The sequence below is a fragment of the Cucurbita maxima genome, unplaced genomic scaffold, assembly GCF_002738345.1.
Source record: "Cucurbita maxima cultivar Rimu unplaced genomic scaffold, Cmax_1.0 Cma_Scf00007, whole genome shotgun sequence".
Lineage (NCBI taxonomy): Eukaryota > Viridiplantae > Streptophyta > Magnoliopsida > Cucurbitales > Cucurbitaceae > Cucurbita > Cucurbita maxima.
The window spans coordinates 3,869,507-3,884,192 of NW_019272023.1; the positions used below are offsets into that span (position 1 = coordinate 3,869,507).

At 37.6% G+C, this 14,686-nt stretch overlaps 2 protein-coding genes across 2 annotated transcripts; both read left to right on the forward strand.

Annotated features, from left to right (window-relative positions):
* The first annotated feature begins 888 nt into the window (after nt 1–888).
* Nucleotides 889–4,221, forward strand: LOC111481469 (nudix hydrolase 13, mitochondrial-like). The gene is made up of 6 exons (XM_023126891.1): nt 889–1,158; nt 1,264–1,360; nt 2,396–2,516; nt 2,607–2,690; nt 3,380–3,529; nt 3,607–4,221. Exons 2-6 carry the CDS (start codon nt 1,290–1,292, stop codon nt 3,907–3,909), a joined length of 729 nt encoding a protein of 242 aa, XP_022982659.1. The 5' UTR covers nt 889–1,158; nt 1,264–1,289; the 3' UTR covers nt 3,910–4,221.
* Nucleotides 4,222–5,791: 1,570 nt separating this feature from the next.
* LOC111481468 (potassium transporter 4-like) lies at nt 5,792–13,928 on the forward strand. Its single transcript, XM_023126890.1, has 9 exons — nt 5,792–5,923; nt 7,155–7,395; nt 7,496–7,741; nt 9,331–9,381; nt 9,489–9,749; nt 9,952–10,004; nt 10,322–10,436; nt 10,528–10,782; nt 12,380–13,928. The coding sequence occupies exons 1-9, from the start codon at nt 5,879–5,881 to the stop codon at nt 13,465–13,467; spliced, it is 2,355 nt and encodes a 784-aa protein (XP_022982658.1). The 5' UTR covers nt 5,792–5,878; the 3' UTR covers nt 13,468–13,928.
* Nucleotides 13,929–14,686: the final 758 nt, after the last annotated feature.

Here is a 14,686-nt window from a genome sequence, read left to right on the forward strand (position 1 = left end):
TTTAGAATGATGTGGCAACGTTTGAGTCTCGATTTTTATTTTAGGTCACTACCACAATGTTCGGGGGTTTTACTTTTATTATTCAATTTGAGTTCGGTAGAATTTTTAAGAAATCGAAACTTTGAATTAGTTCACGGGTTTGACATTTTTTTGGTCAGGTCAACTCAACCAACCCAAAAATAGGGTTATAACCCAACCTAACGCTGATAATAAGTTGTTTCTAGCTCATTACCACAACAATCGAGATTTCAATTTTCACCATATTAATGGATTAGAAAATTATAAGCACTTAAGGGTAATATTAAAGGTGTACGTATGACCCGTAACTCGACCAACCCAAACTACCTTTATGGTCTCAGTTGAGTTAGTTTTTTTTCAATTTGAGTTGGGTATAATTTTTGAAAAATCGAAACTTTGGATTGGTTCACAAGTTGACATTGACCCGACCAACTCGAAAATAGGGTTATAACCTAACCCAACATTACCTTACTTTTATTTAAAGACTATAATGAAGACTAAGAATATTTAATATCTGAGCTTTTACGAGATTTTAGTTATTAATATAACATTAAAAAAATAACCCGACAACTCAATCCAACTCAACTAGAAAATAGGAAATTGTGAACTTGATTTTCGAGTTGGATTAGATTGTGAAATCTATTGGAGTTGCAGGAGTCACCAATTTAATCAATTCGAAATTTTGGTTCAACCCGTGTACACCGATATTGTAAATTTTAAAAGAATAAGTAGTCGGGTTCTAATTTGTTTTTTATTGTTTGCAATTTAGTCCCCCAAGAGTTTGTTTTTGCAATTTAGTCCCACTAAAAGATGAAGTAAGAAGGATGAGAATAATGGGTTTGGTGTGTGGTGGAATATAAAATGGGCGCCGTTGCTATGCCATTGGACCCGCGGAAATCTCTCTCTCCTTTCCTTTCTTCTTCCTTTATCTTCTCTGCTTCATCCTTTCTTCTTCTTCTTCTTCCTGAACGGCCATTGAAGGCCTCACATTCAATGCTCTCTCAGTCACACAAACCTCCATTTATTGCACCGATTTCGGTTTCCGTTTCCGTTTCCACCATGGCACTCGGTTTTTGCTCCGCCGCTTGATTCTTTCTTCCTCCACCGTTTCCAATTTGTCTATAACCACTTCTGCCCTAGGTTGGATTTCTTCGTTCTCATTTGTTTTTGTTTGATGTAATGTAATTTCCTTGTAATTCCTCGTTTGAATCTCTTCTTGTTTCTGTTCCTGTTCCTGTTCATTAGCGGGGAGGATTGCGTTGAATCAAGTGATGTCTGTGGTATTAGCAAGAACAGGGCGACATCGTCAGCGATACGACGATCATTTTCGTCTCGTTTCAGGGTATTTCTCTTCTTCTCTTTTGTTATTTGCTATTTCGTCGCGTTCTTCTTTGTCTTGTTCCCTTTTGTTTCTACATGACTCATAGCATATAATTCCTTTTCTCCCATCTTTAATGATTATGAATAGTCTCATTTTGCTTATAAATTCCTCGGTTTAGAAACGACTATTTGATTTGGTTTTTGCTCAAATTACTGCGCTACTGATTTGCTTTTCGCTCATCTCAATCTTCAATTATTGTTTCTTTCTGGTACAGAGATCAATATATATATATTATAGTTATTTTATTATATATCTCCATAGTGGGTCTTTTTATTGACTTCGGTTACATGAACAACAAAAGGGGTTTCGCTATCTATTTTGTCTCTTTTGTGGAAATTGTTAACCACTGCACTCATCTGACATATCAGAGTTATCAACACCACTCTAACCTTTCGTTTGTGGTTGAGGATGAATTGTAGTGGGCGTTTCAGATATATAATAAAAAAGGAACTATGTTGTTATCAGTGTGGAGTTTTGCCGGAACAAATTATGCTCCAAAAGTCCATGAGGGTGATTATGATATTGGAAAACATTTGGGTATCTTTCATTTTAATGGTTTATGAACTTTTTTACGTTCTAAAGATCTTGGTATGCCTGCATCGGAATTGAATTACGAAGTTTGGAAATGAGAAATTTATGAATTAGATCATTGGGGATGAGAGATGTATGTGTTTGAAGAAATTTTAGTAAGATTCTGATATTATTTTGCTGTGGATGTAAGAAAAGATTACTCCAAAATTTTTCTTTTTTGTATATTAGAGTTATATGATGAGAAGATAATTGGATGAGTAGTAGTGGAAGAGAAAGGAACACTTTCTAGATTGAAGAACAGGGGAATCAATTGTTGAATGATGTGAATGATGTGAATTCGGCGATATCTCCTTTTAGTATTGGATGCAGTTTCATTTAGCATAATTTTGTGGATGGTATTGTAACTTACATGATTTTAACAATCGATACTTATTTGTTGCTTAATTGTTGGCACTTGCACAACAGATGCATTCCTTATAGACTGATAGAGGACAGTGATGAAGTTAATGAACAGTGCAACATCGAGAACAAGATTGAAGTTCTCATGGTTTCTTCCCCGAATCGTGATGACCTTGTGTTTCCGAAGGTTTATAATTTTGCACATTCTTGGTTGAAGGTGTTGGCATGAAATACCACTGTCCTAGATTTCAATGTTTCTCTTTGTTCTTCTTTGTAGGGGGGATGGGAGGATGATGAGACCATCCTGGAAGCAGCTTGTCGTGAAGCCGTGGAAGAAGCCGGAGTGAGAGGAAAGCTTAATGTAAGTTTATATATAGCTTACTATTTGCATCAAGGATGTTGGTTGTAGAATCTTTGGATGCTCGTCAATGAGTTGCTGTAGGAAATGTTGGCATGTCATGGCCATTGGAGAAAGTCTAGGAATAGTTTATGTAACCGCTCAAGCCCATCACTAGCAGATATTGTCTATTTTGACCCGTTACATATCGTCGTGAGCCTCACAGTTTTAAAACACGTATGCTAGGGAGAGGTTTCCACACCCATATGAGAAAGACTTCGTATCCCTCTCCTACTGATGTGAGATCTCATAATCCACCCCTTTGGAGGCCCGCGTCCTCGCTAGCACACTGTTCGATGTCTGACTTTGATATCATTTGTAATAACCCAAGTCTACTCCTAGCAGATATTGCCTGTTTTGGCCCGTTATGTATCGCCGTCAGCCCCACGGTTTTAAAACACATATGCTAGTGAGAGGTTTCCATACCCTTATAAGAAATGCTTCGCCTCTCCAACTGATGTGGGATCTCACATAAATAACTAGACATCCTAAAAAACTTATACTTAACTGATCTGCAGAACGGATGCTATTAGCGTGTTATTGACTGACTTATTAGTAGCATACTTCATGCTTATTGTAACTTGATCTACCACTGCAAAGACAGTACTCTTCCTCCCACTTGGAAGATAAACTTGCGTTGTTTCATTCTTCAGGAGAATCCTCTCGGAGTTTGGGAGTTTAGAAGCAAAAGCAATCAGGACATATGCAGCATGGAGGGAGCATGCAGAGGATACATGTTCGCTTTAGAAGTTACCGAAGAGCTCGAGTCATGGCCAGAGCAAGGAAACCGCCATAGGATATGGGTCAGTAGATAAACTACACAAATGCAGCACTCCTTGACTAGACACTAGTTTTTAACTCGCATATGTTTGATTTGCAGCTCAATGTTAAAGAGGCATTCAGACTGTGCCGGTACGAATGGATGCGCATGGCACTCGAAGTGTTTCTCCGAGTACTGGCAGGGGACGAAAATGGCGAAACTAGGCAAGAGACAGCATCAACAGCAGCAGCAGCAGAGACAAGCCCAGTAACAGTTTCAAATGTGGTTGATTGTGCATTGATATCATCCAACTGCTGTGGAAGGCCGCCTCCTTTCAGTCAGCAGCACGGCAGTAGGAGTCATTCAGCAGGCATAGAGGGCATCTCAAGGGGCTGCAGATTAGGCATTACATTAACCGAATGATGAAAAGATGTGCAGTGGATTGGTGTAATATGCAGCAGGAAGTGGTTCAACTTTGAGAAAGAACAAAGTATGAAGTGAAAGAGGAGGTAGGCTTCTTTCTTTTTTGCTTGTTTTTTTTGGGTTGTTTTTGTTGGATGCTGGATGTTTGTACGTAGAAGGAAGCAACTGTAGTGGTTGCTTTGTTGTTGTAGCTGTGTTAATAAGATAGTGAATTGATGCCTTACTGACTCATGCCGATGGCGTTTGGGCAGTGGTTGTAATGCTCTGCTGCTGCTGCTCTTAATGAACAACATGCTTTAACTGTTGTGTTTACTGTCCATTGCTTTAACAAATTTGGTTTAATTACTATTTAGTCCCTATACTTACAATAATCTCACAAGTTCTAAAGGGTTATTTGATCAAATTGAAAATTCAAGAGTACGATTGTAACGCACATCCTACCGTGTTGAGATTTTTTTTTTTTTTTTTGTAATTTTCTCTTCTATTCATTATTTCTTCTTTAAAACAATTATCATACACTTTCAAACTTTCCATTTTGTATCTAACAAGTTTATACGCTTTGTTATATAACAAAAACTAATAAATATAATTAGAGATGTCTATGGGGAGGGTGGGGTCGAGGAAGCCTTCCCGTGCCTATCCCCATCTCTTATTTCAATACCATTTTTTTAAAAATTTATTATTATTTTTTGTGGGTGTCAACATATTATATATATATATATATATATATATATATATATATATATATATATATATATATATATATATTTCCTTTTAAAGAAATTTTAATGGATCAACATAATTTTCTTCTCCCTTCCCTATTCCCCGTTTAAATAGGGATTCCCCGCTCTTTTCGAGACCTGTGAGTTAAACGAATATCTCTAGATACAACTTTAAAGTGAGCACAATCCAATAGCTCATGAAAATATTGGTTGATACATGAGTTCAGCCACCTTAATTTACTATATATTAGATCTTTGGAGTACATTGAGTGCCAGCTAGAGACCAGGTTTAAGATGCATACGATCGAACACCTCACTTCCTTTTCAATAGTCAATTGGTGAGCTAAATCCAAAAACCGACAAACATTTCAAAAAGCGAAGAATGGGCAGTAGGACCCACAAATCATATCCAGCCAATTTCAAGAATAATCTTATCAACGCCCACAAGAGTGACAAAGAGAAATAGTTTAGAATTTTGGTAAGAATATAGAATGCCAAAATATTCAAAGAATTATACGTAATATTTGTGTTATTAATGTTTTTATCACTTTTCAATATTATGTATTTTAAAATCATATTACAAAAACCATTCTATTAATTTAAAATTAATTAAGATATTTTATTTTTCTTAAATTGACTTTTAAAGTTTTTGAATTTTCACATTTATTTACATGAAAAGGGATTAAAATGGATCCATTGGAATTCTCCGAGCTAGAGACGAGCTTGAGACATGTTGAAGATGTATTGAGCCATGTGTATGGTCGACTAGGTCAAGGAGCTAAGTAAGCTTAGGGTTTGGTTAGTTTTAGGCTCGTTAGGAGTCTACGTGTAGCAGTCCCAAGTCCACCACTAACATATATCGTCTTCTTTGGACTTTTTCTCAGATTTTTAAAACACTCATTTTAAAGAATTTTTTACACTCTTATAAAAAATGTTTTTATTTTAATTAATAGATAATTAAAAAGTCGGCCAACGATGCAGCCAGGACACTGGGTTGGACACAGTGTACAGTAGCCAAACGCCAACCCAACCGCCTTCGATTGGCTAAACCCTTCCACCCATTATTTTTATATTTCTTCATTTAAATAATAATAATAATAATAATAATAATAATAATTATTATTATTATTATTATTTAATTTAAGCTGAGCTTACAGAATTTCGCGTCTGGTTTCCTTCTCCGCCATCCCGACTCTCTCTCAAGCTTGGAGTTCCAATTCTCCCACCCAGGCGGCTTCCGCCTTTCAATGGAGCAAGGATCTGGATTCTCCACTTCTTCCATCCATTCTCAGGTTTTCTTCATTCCTTTTCCTTCTTCTCTTCTCCTTTCTTCGATGTTCTGCTTGTTTTCTGTAAATTTTCCACCATGATTCTGCTTCAGTTTCTTGTTCTTGTTTTGGTTCTGTATTTGTCGTACCTAATTTCTTATCGCCTTAGTCTTGTTTTCTTTCTTACCAATCCTAATTACTTTTGTCTCGAAATTATTCTTGCCATCTTTATCTGTTTTATGATTGCCTCCGATTTTGTCGCGAATGTGCGTTTTTCAAATTCGTGAATTTGGTTTGTAGGTTGCTGATTCTCTATTTTGAATTAGATAGGAATTCTTAGGCGATTCGTTTCATACATTTTATTGCCATTGTTTCGGTAATTGTTAGATATGTAGATTTACGGCTTCGTTGTTAATCCTTTCATGTATTTGTTCTTGGTTAAGTTGTTCGCGGGTTTTCTTTTCTCAGTCTCTAGATTCTTTTGGTGGTTCTTCTTGGCTCCTTCCTGTCATCAGCATTTTTGTTTTGTTTCGTTCATTACAATTACTCGAATTCTTTTACTGATTCTTATCCCTGCCATCATTGTCGTCGTCATCATTGTTTTTAGTGTCTTTCTGATAACGCGCTTAGGTCTTCCTTTTATTTAGTTTTGTTTAGATGATTATAGTATTCTTAAGGCTGGAGTTTAGCTTAGCTTGCTTGTATATTAGAATTTTGTTTGGAGTCTGAGCGCATAATTTAGTCGTTGCACGTTGATTATAAGTGTGAACTCAGAATTGACGTCCTGCTTTTCTCAACTTAGATAGTTAGAGTAGGGAACAGGTTGAAAGTGTCAAATTCCTTCTTCCAATCTTGTGACCGAGCAGTATCAACTTTATGATGCATTGGTAAAGATTTCACCATCCTAATTGTGTACTCTTTTGGTTTAGTCTCGTCCGACTCACAAGGCGTGTTTTCCTCGTCACAAACCGTGGCATGTTGTGGTGGAAGTGGACCTAACTCATAGATACAACATATCTGTTAAATGAACTGTTTCTTATAAATAGAATTTACTCCCAAAACATCGAGTTAACTTTATCTTGTGAAAGGCCGAACCTGGCCAAAGGTGCTTTTTCCAGCACATCTTTGTTGTTCTTTCACTGGATATCAATCCTTTTGCTAGCGATAGTACAATGGGAACTCTTTTGGATCTTTGGTTTTTCCGTAAAGTTGATTAAATTTCCAGTTTTAACTTAAGCTTGTCTTGCTTTTGCAGTTTTCGCGGGCATACCTTACAAGGAATCTAATACTTGCATACCAAAGTTTTGGAGTAGTGTATGGAGATTTGAGCACTTCACCCCTCTACGTTTACTCAAGTATATTTGATGAGAAGTTGCGAAAATATCGAACTGAGGAAGTTGTATTTGGTGCATTCTCCTTGATCTTCTGGACCTATACGCTGATACCATTATTGAAATATGTCTTCATTGTATTGAGCGCAGATGACAATGGCGAAGGTATGGGTTGGATTGCGGAACTTAGCTCATTCACTTATGTGGAATGTATTTAATTAAACATTTAAGGTTCTTTTTTGCTCCATCTGTTCTCTGGTTTCAGGAGGAATCTTTGCTCTTTACTCCCTGCTCTGCCGACATGCTAAGTTGAGCTTACTTCCTAACCAACAAGCAGCTGATGAGGAGCTCTCAGCTTACAAATATGGCCCATCTTCTCATGTAGTAGCCCCTTCTCAACTAAAAAGGTTTTTGGAAAGGCATAAAACACTTAGGACGATTTTACTTCTTGTCGTATTATTTGGTGCTTGCATGGTCATTGGTGATGGAGTGCTGACTCCTGCAATTTCAGGTTTGGTATTTACTATTTGTCATAAGCGTAAGATTCATAAGGACCCCATAGGTGTTTGATTTTCTTTTCCTTATATTTAAGGATCCTGAATACCTAGACGTGTCTTCAAGTGTTCTGGCAGTTTACTGATATCAATAGATTGTATCATGCATGTTCTTTAAATACACATGTTACTCCAACTTCTTTTAGAGCGTGAGCTACTTTTATTTTGTCTACATTAACAATTGATTTCACCTCTGACTTAACATCTGAACGGGTAAGGTATAAGAAGCCTGGACGTATATAACTCATTAATAATAATAAAAAGAAGACAACCTCAGGGCTGGGGAAGAGAGATCCCCTCCCGAAGAGGCTAATTACAAATGCTTTTTGAATTGTTAATGATCAACCATCTTAAGATAATTACAAAAGAAGTCGCTGTTGCTATGACACCAGGAGGCAGTGAACTGTACACTGCAAAAAAACTTAAAAAGTAGAGAACTTATCTTCAACCATTCTCTGATTTCTTTCTAACCAGCAGCCCCACACCAACGCCCTAAAAGAAAAACCCTGAATGTAAGCTACGTTAAAAACACAAAATATGTTCTTTTGACTAACATCTGATAATAGATCATTATTAAGTAATAATTATCAGTCGTATAACAACTGCTGACTTTCCCAGCCTATCCTTTCCCATGAAGCAAAGATAAAAGATTCAATAGTGAAAAACTATAACAGCCCAAATCCACCGCTAGCAGATATTGTCCTCTTTGGGCTTTCCCTTTTGGGTTTCCCCGCAAGGTTTTTAAAACGCGTCTACTAGGGAGAGGTTTCCACACCCTTATAAAGAATGCTTCGTTCTCTTTCCCAACCGATGTGGGATCTCACAATTCACCCCCCCTTCGGGGCCCAGTGTCTTCGCTGACACTCATTCCCTTCTCCAATTGATGTGGAACCCCCCAATCCACCCCTTTCAGGGCCCAGTGTCCTTGCTAGCACACCGCCTCGTGTCCACACCCTTCGGGTCTCAGCCTCCCTCGCTGGCACATTTCTCGGTGTCTGGCTCTGATACCATTTATAACAGCCCAAGTCCACCGCTAGCAGATATTATCCTCTTTAGGCTTTCCCTTTCAGGCTTCCTCTCAAGGTTTTTAAAACGCGTCTGTTAGGGAGATGTTTCCACACCCTTATAAAGAATGCTTCGTTCTCCTACCCAACCGATGTGGGATCTTACAATGTTCTTTAAAATTGATGTAAAGGAATTTCATGATGGTGGGTATGAATTTATGGTTAGAGATAGGTATATCACTGTGCTAAAATTATTACCACCCTCCTTATGTCCTTGTTCAATTGTAGTAAACAAGCTATCAAATTGAAAAGAGAATAAAATCTTCCAGTGGAAGCTATCTTTACATGCCATTTATTTTTATACTTTTACTACTTTCTTGGACCAAAGGATCCTCCTTGTGTCCCACACGAACAATATTCAATTATACATTCTTCACTATGATACTGGTGCCACCATTATGAATTCTGGAATGCTTACAATTTTGGTTTTCATGATCCTAAAACTGTTTTGGCTCATGTATGTTATGTCCTTTGTCTTGCAGTTCTATCCGCAATTTCAGGCTTACAATTTACTGAAGCAAAATTGACCAATGGTAATCTATTATCTTTGCATAGATGATGACTAACTGTGATGCTTAAGAGTAAGTCGTTGATTATAATATACTGTTCTGATTCTCATTTAAGATGATCTATACTGTAGGGGAGCTCCTTTTGATAGCTTGTGCCATATTGGTTGGTCTGTTTGCTCTGCAGCATTGTGGCACCCATAAGGTTGCATTTATATTTGCTCCGATAGTTATCATCTGGTTGTTGTCAATTTTCTCCGTTGGTCTGTACAATGTAATTCATTGGAACCCAAGAATTATATGTGCAATTTCCCCGCATTATATTATCAAGTTCTTAAGAGTTACTGGTAAAGATGGTTGGCTTTCTCTCGGAGGGGTTCTTCTGGCCATAGCTGGTATGTGGAATTTGGAATTGTTATATGCATTTTGTTCTGTTTTCCCTAGCCTTATGGACCTTGTCCTTGTCAGTTAGTAGAAGTTAGAGAATTGAGTGCTATAGGAGCCTTATAAGGTTGTGATTTGTTTTACGTAAGAACATAATATTAAGTATTATCCTTCTTTCAAGGTGGTTAATGGGAATTTATGTGGTTTCTTTAGGCACTGAGGCGATGTTTGCAGATCTTGGTCATTTCACTGCTTTGTCGATAAGGGTGAGCCTTCTGACCATCTGAGTATTTTGCAGCAGAATAGACAGACATAAGAGTGGGGCAACCAAATTCCATTATGAGCGGGAGAGGAACTTATATATTCCATATTCACCTTTTCGATTCCACTCATTGAATAAAAAATATGGTAGAGATAATTGAATCATCCATGATATTGAAGAGGCTCTTTGCAGGATTTTTGGAATACTATAGTGACAATTACTTGATCTTGTCTCAGTGGATTAAGCCATTGACTAATGCTCTCATTTAGCAACAACTAATGAATGTTTCAAGCAACTAATAAGGAGTCTTTGCTCTTGCAGCTTGCATTTGCATTTGTTATCTACCCTTGTTTGGTAGTACAATACATGGGTCAAGCTGCATTTCTTTCTAAGAACCTTGATTTGTTTCCAAACAGTTTTTATGACTCGATACCTGGTTAGTTAACCAATCTTGCTTTCTCAACAGTGCTTTGGATTTCAAGTAGTCTGATCTTAATTATTCTCATTGCCATTATTCCCTCTTGCAGAACCTGTATTTTGGCCTGTTTTTGTTATTGCCACCCTTGCGGCTATTGTGGGGAGCCAGGCTGTCATTACTGCTACTTTCTCTATTGTCAAACAATGCCATGCCCTTGGTTGCTTCCCAAGAGTGAAAGTTGTCCACACCTCTAAACACATATATGGGCAGGTCTACATCCCAGAAATAAACTGGATATTAATGGTCCTCACTCTTTCTGTTACAATAGGGTTTCAAGATACGAGACTGATTGGAAATGCTTATGGTAAGTGCTTCGACTCTCTCTCATGCACATAGCACACTTTCATCTGCATGCGTGCACATACACTGAAGCACATTAGTTTTTGGTGGAGGTTCAATAACAATTTTGGGTCACGTAACAGTAACACAGTGCATATAAGTAGTTATAATTACCAAGTGCCTCCAAAGAAAGTTATAGGATCATTTGTTGAGTCTGTTAAGGATTGCTATTGAGAGTAGTATTATTAAGCACAACACTTTTGATATGTAACCAAACATCATGTAGTTCTGTAAAATGTTTTATTTGGTTAAAAACACTTTTGAGGTATTGAAAGTCTATTTCTAACACATTACTAGTCTCTAAATTGCACATTTATTTGCCACCTGAGATGAGTTTTTTGCATTCTCTTGACCTTGTACTCCACTTGTAGATTGAAAATAATAGGATCACTTATAAACTGTGTTAAGAACTGCTTTTAAGTACACTTTTCGAAATGTGTAGCCAACGCCATGTAAATTCTGTAAAAAAATGTAATTAATTGAAAACACTTCTGGGGTATTAAAAATCTGTTCCTAACACATTACAAGTCTCTAAATTGCACATTCTTTGCCACTGCGATGAGTTTTTTAAACTACAAGAAGGTCATTTCATTCTTGTAAACCTTGTACTCCTTTGCTATGTTTTTGTACTCTAAATGCTTACACTTCTTGTGGATTGGTCTTGTTCTAGCCACTCTAGTCGTATCCAATTGAAGTGTTCAGTGATAATGTTTTCAAAATTCATTAAACGAATCCAGCATTCAACCTCCATTGGGCATGGCTCTTAATATGCACTTCACTAAGATCTCTTGCATTGAAAAGTGAGAGAATTCTGAACTTGAAAGTGATAATGGAAATGAGAATTCATATAGAGCTGCACCCACTGTACTTACTAACTTCTCATCCATCTCTCCCTTCATATATTCCCTGGATATTGGCAAACCAGTAGCTGGCTGCCATCTTTCTTGAACTAACTTGTAATCTTAAGTCGATAAACAGTTCATGTAGCTCAAGTCTTCATCCATCGGACTCAGATTCTCAACAAACTCGGTCATTTCCTGCATGTGTAGATGTGTTTAATTTCTTTTCCACTGCCTATCATCTTCTTTCATAGGTTAAATGAAACGTGGGTTTATCATCTACTGCATTATTCTCTTCACCACTTTGCAATATAGATTGTAGGAACTTCACTCTTCATCTTTGTCTTTGCTCTCCTTCGGTGCAAACAAAGTCCTCATTCTCTTTCGAATAAGGGACTTCGAAAGTTGTTTTTATTATAACATTTGATGGAGAGGGTGACGAACTATGAGTTCTCAAGAGTGCTTATAGAACTTATGGAGTGGAGGAAAAATAAAAGTTTTTAACCATAAACTTGTTTTGTCCGTTTTATCAGGGGGATGCAATTAGTTACTATAAACTTGCGTTTCTGAAACAATGTCAAGTCTGATTCAAATTGAGCTCTTTTAGTTGTCTCTAAAAACTTACCTTGGTTTCTTTTATGCATGAGAGGTATTTTAGTTTCTTCCTGCTTGCAATGTCTACGCCTTTCCTGTATATAACTTTGTTTTTTGTTCATGGTCTAGGACTTGCCTGTATGGCAGTTATGTTCACGACTACATTTCTTATGGCACTTGTCATTGTATTCGTTTGGCAAAAAAGTATCCTCCTGGCCGCACCTTTTCTCATCTTCTTCTGGTCTGTTGAGGCAGTCTACTTATCTGCAGCAATCATAAAAGTCCCTGAAGGAGGGTGGGTCCCGCTTGTGCTGTCAGCCATTTTTATGATTGTTATGTTTGTCTGGCATTATGGCACTCGTAAGAAGTACTACTTTGATCTACACAATAAAGTTTCACTGAAGTGGTTGCTTGGACTAGGCCCTAGCCTGGGTATAGTTCGTGTCCCTGGGATTGGTCTCATATACTCAGAATTGGCAACAGGAGTTCCCGCAATATTTTCTCACTTTGTGACAAATCTCCCTGCTTTTCACAAAGTTCTAGTCTTTGTTTGTGTAAAGTCTGTTCCAGTTCCATATGTCTCGCCCGAAGAACGTTTTCTCATTGGGAGAGTCTGTCCTCGACCATATCGCATGTACCGGTGCATAGTGAGGTATGGCTACAAGGACATTCAGAAGGATGATGGAAACTTTGAGAACCAACTGATGCTAAACATTGCGGAATTTATTCAAATGGAGGCAGAGGAACCACAATTCTCAAGCTCTGAAAGTAGTACAGTTGATGGGAGGATGGCAGTAATAAGCACTCGGAGTGTACAATCAAGCTTGAGCTTAATAGTATCGGGGCATGAAGAAGTTGGTACGAGCAACTCCATCTATAGTAGCAAATCTGCCACACTCCAAAGCTTACGATCTGTCTATGAGGATGAGAATCCAATACTAAGAAGGCGCCATGTGAGGTTTCAGTTATCTCCCAGCCCTTCAATGGACCCCAGAGTTAGAGAAGAGTTGATGGACTTGATCCAAGCCAAAGACGCCGGTGTAGCATATATAATGGGACACTCATATGTGAAGGCCAGAAGATCTTCATCTTATTTGAAAAAGCTCGTGATAGATATCGGATACTCGTTCCTTCGAAAGAACTGCCGAGGACCGTCTGTTGCGCTCAATATCCCCCACATCAGTCTAATTGAAGTGGGGATGATATATTATGTTTAGTACTCTGAAGAACAATGTATTCTGATTGTCTCGAGTAGACGTCGTTGGTTAGACTCCCCGGTGATGGCATCTGCAGGCTCGCTCTTGGCAGAGGGTGAGGGAAGACCCAACAGCATGATTCAGATCTGTGGTAGCATCTGAGATTGGCTGTAGATTGGACTCAATATTAGATTTATGTGATAAGTTGATTAGGCTTTGGACATCCCTTTTCCAATTGAAAGGAGTGGATATGATGTTATAGGGAAGGAGGGATCTTTCACTGAGACATTATGAGTTGTATTACAAATAGGAAAAGGCTTAAACCCAACATCTGGGTGGGTGCTCTCACTTGCAAACAGGAAAGGTTTGGATTTGCACACCCTTTTTTACATCATCTTTAATCGATTTGTAGGAGAAAATATAAACCAAAACCATTCACAGTTGAATAAACGTTTCAGCAATGCCTTTATTTACTTTAGAAAGTGTTTTGTTGGCTGTAAAACTACTTTCATGTTCTCACTAATACTTTTAGAACTCGTGAGATTTCTTGTCGGTTGGAAAGAGAAATGAAGAATTTTTTTTATAATGGTGTAAAAACTTCTTCCTAATAGATACATTTTAAAATTGTGAGGCTGACGATAATACGTAACGGATCAAAACAGACAACATAGGCTAATGGTGGGTTTGAAGTTGTTACAAATGGTATCAGAACTAGACACCGAGAGGTGTGCCAGCAGGACACTAGGTCTGAAGGGGATGGATTTGTGAGATCCTACATCTCGGTGTGCCAGCAGGACACTAGGTCTGAAGGGACGGATTTGTGAGATCCCACATCGGTGGAGAGGAGAACGAAACATTCTTTATAAGTATGAAACTTTCTCTCTAACATACACATTTTAAAATGAGGCTAACAGTGATATGTAACCAGTCAAAATGGACCACACTTTATATAGCTCAACAAAAGAAAACACTAAAACTTCACTCATTATAATCTTATCTAAAGTTTACCTTTCGATTAGATTCTTAACACGTTTATTTATGGTTATATGTTTATAAGCTTTTAATAGTTCTCAATAAATAATTATGGAAATTATAGGCTAGACTAATATCAAGTGTATTTAGGCGTGTGGTGCTAAGTAGTAGTTTCAGGAAGGTTTGTCTGATCTATATGTTTCAAAATGTGTTCTTTTAAATTCGCAAACATAGATTAAAAATTTATCGAACATAAAATAAAAACTTT

Coding starts and splice junctions, on each gene's coding strand:
- LOC111481469 (XM_023126891.1), top strand. CDS start 1,290: ATGTCTGTGGTATTAGCAAGAACAGGGCGACATCGTCAGCGATACGAC. Junction 2,517..2,606: donor ATGACCTTGTGTTTCCGAAG/GTTTATAATTTT, acceptor TCTTCTTTGTAG/GGGGGATGGGAGGATGATGA. Junction 3,530..3,606: donor GAAACCGCCATAGGATATGG/GTCAGTAGATAA, acceptor TTTGATTTGCAG/CTCAATGTTAAAGAGGCATT.
- LOC111481468 (XM_023126890.1), top strand. CDS start 5,879: ATGGAGCAAGGATCTGGATTCTCCACTTCTTCCATCCATTCTCAG. Junction 7,742..9,330: donor GCTGACTCCTGCAATTTCAG/GTTTGGTATTTA, acceptor TTTGTCTTGCAG/TTCTATCCGCAATTTCAGGC. Junction 10,437..10,527: donor TTTTTATGACTCGATACCTG/GTTAGTTAACCA, acceptor TCCCTCTTGCAG/AACCTGTATTTTGGCCTGTT.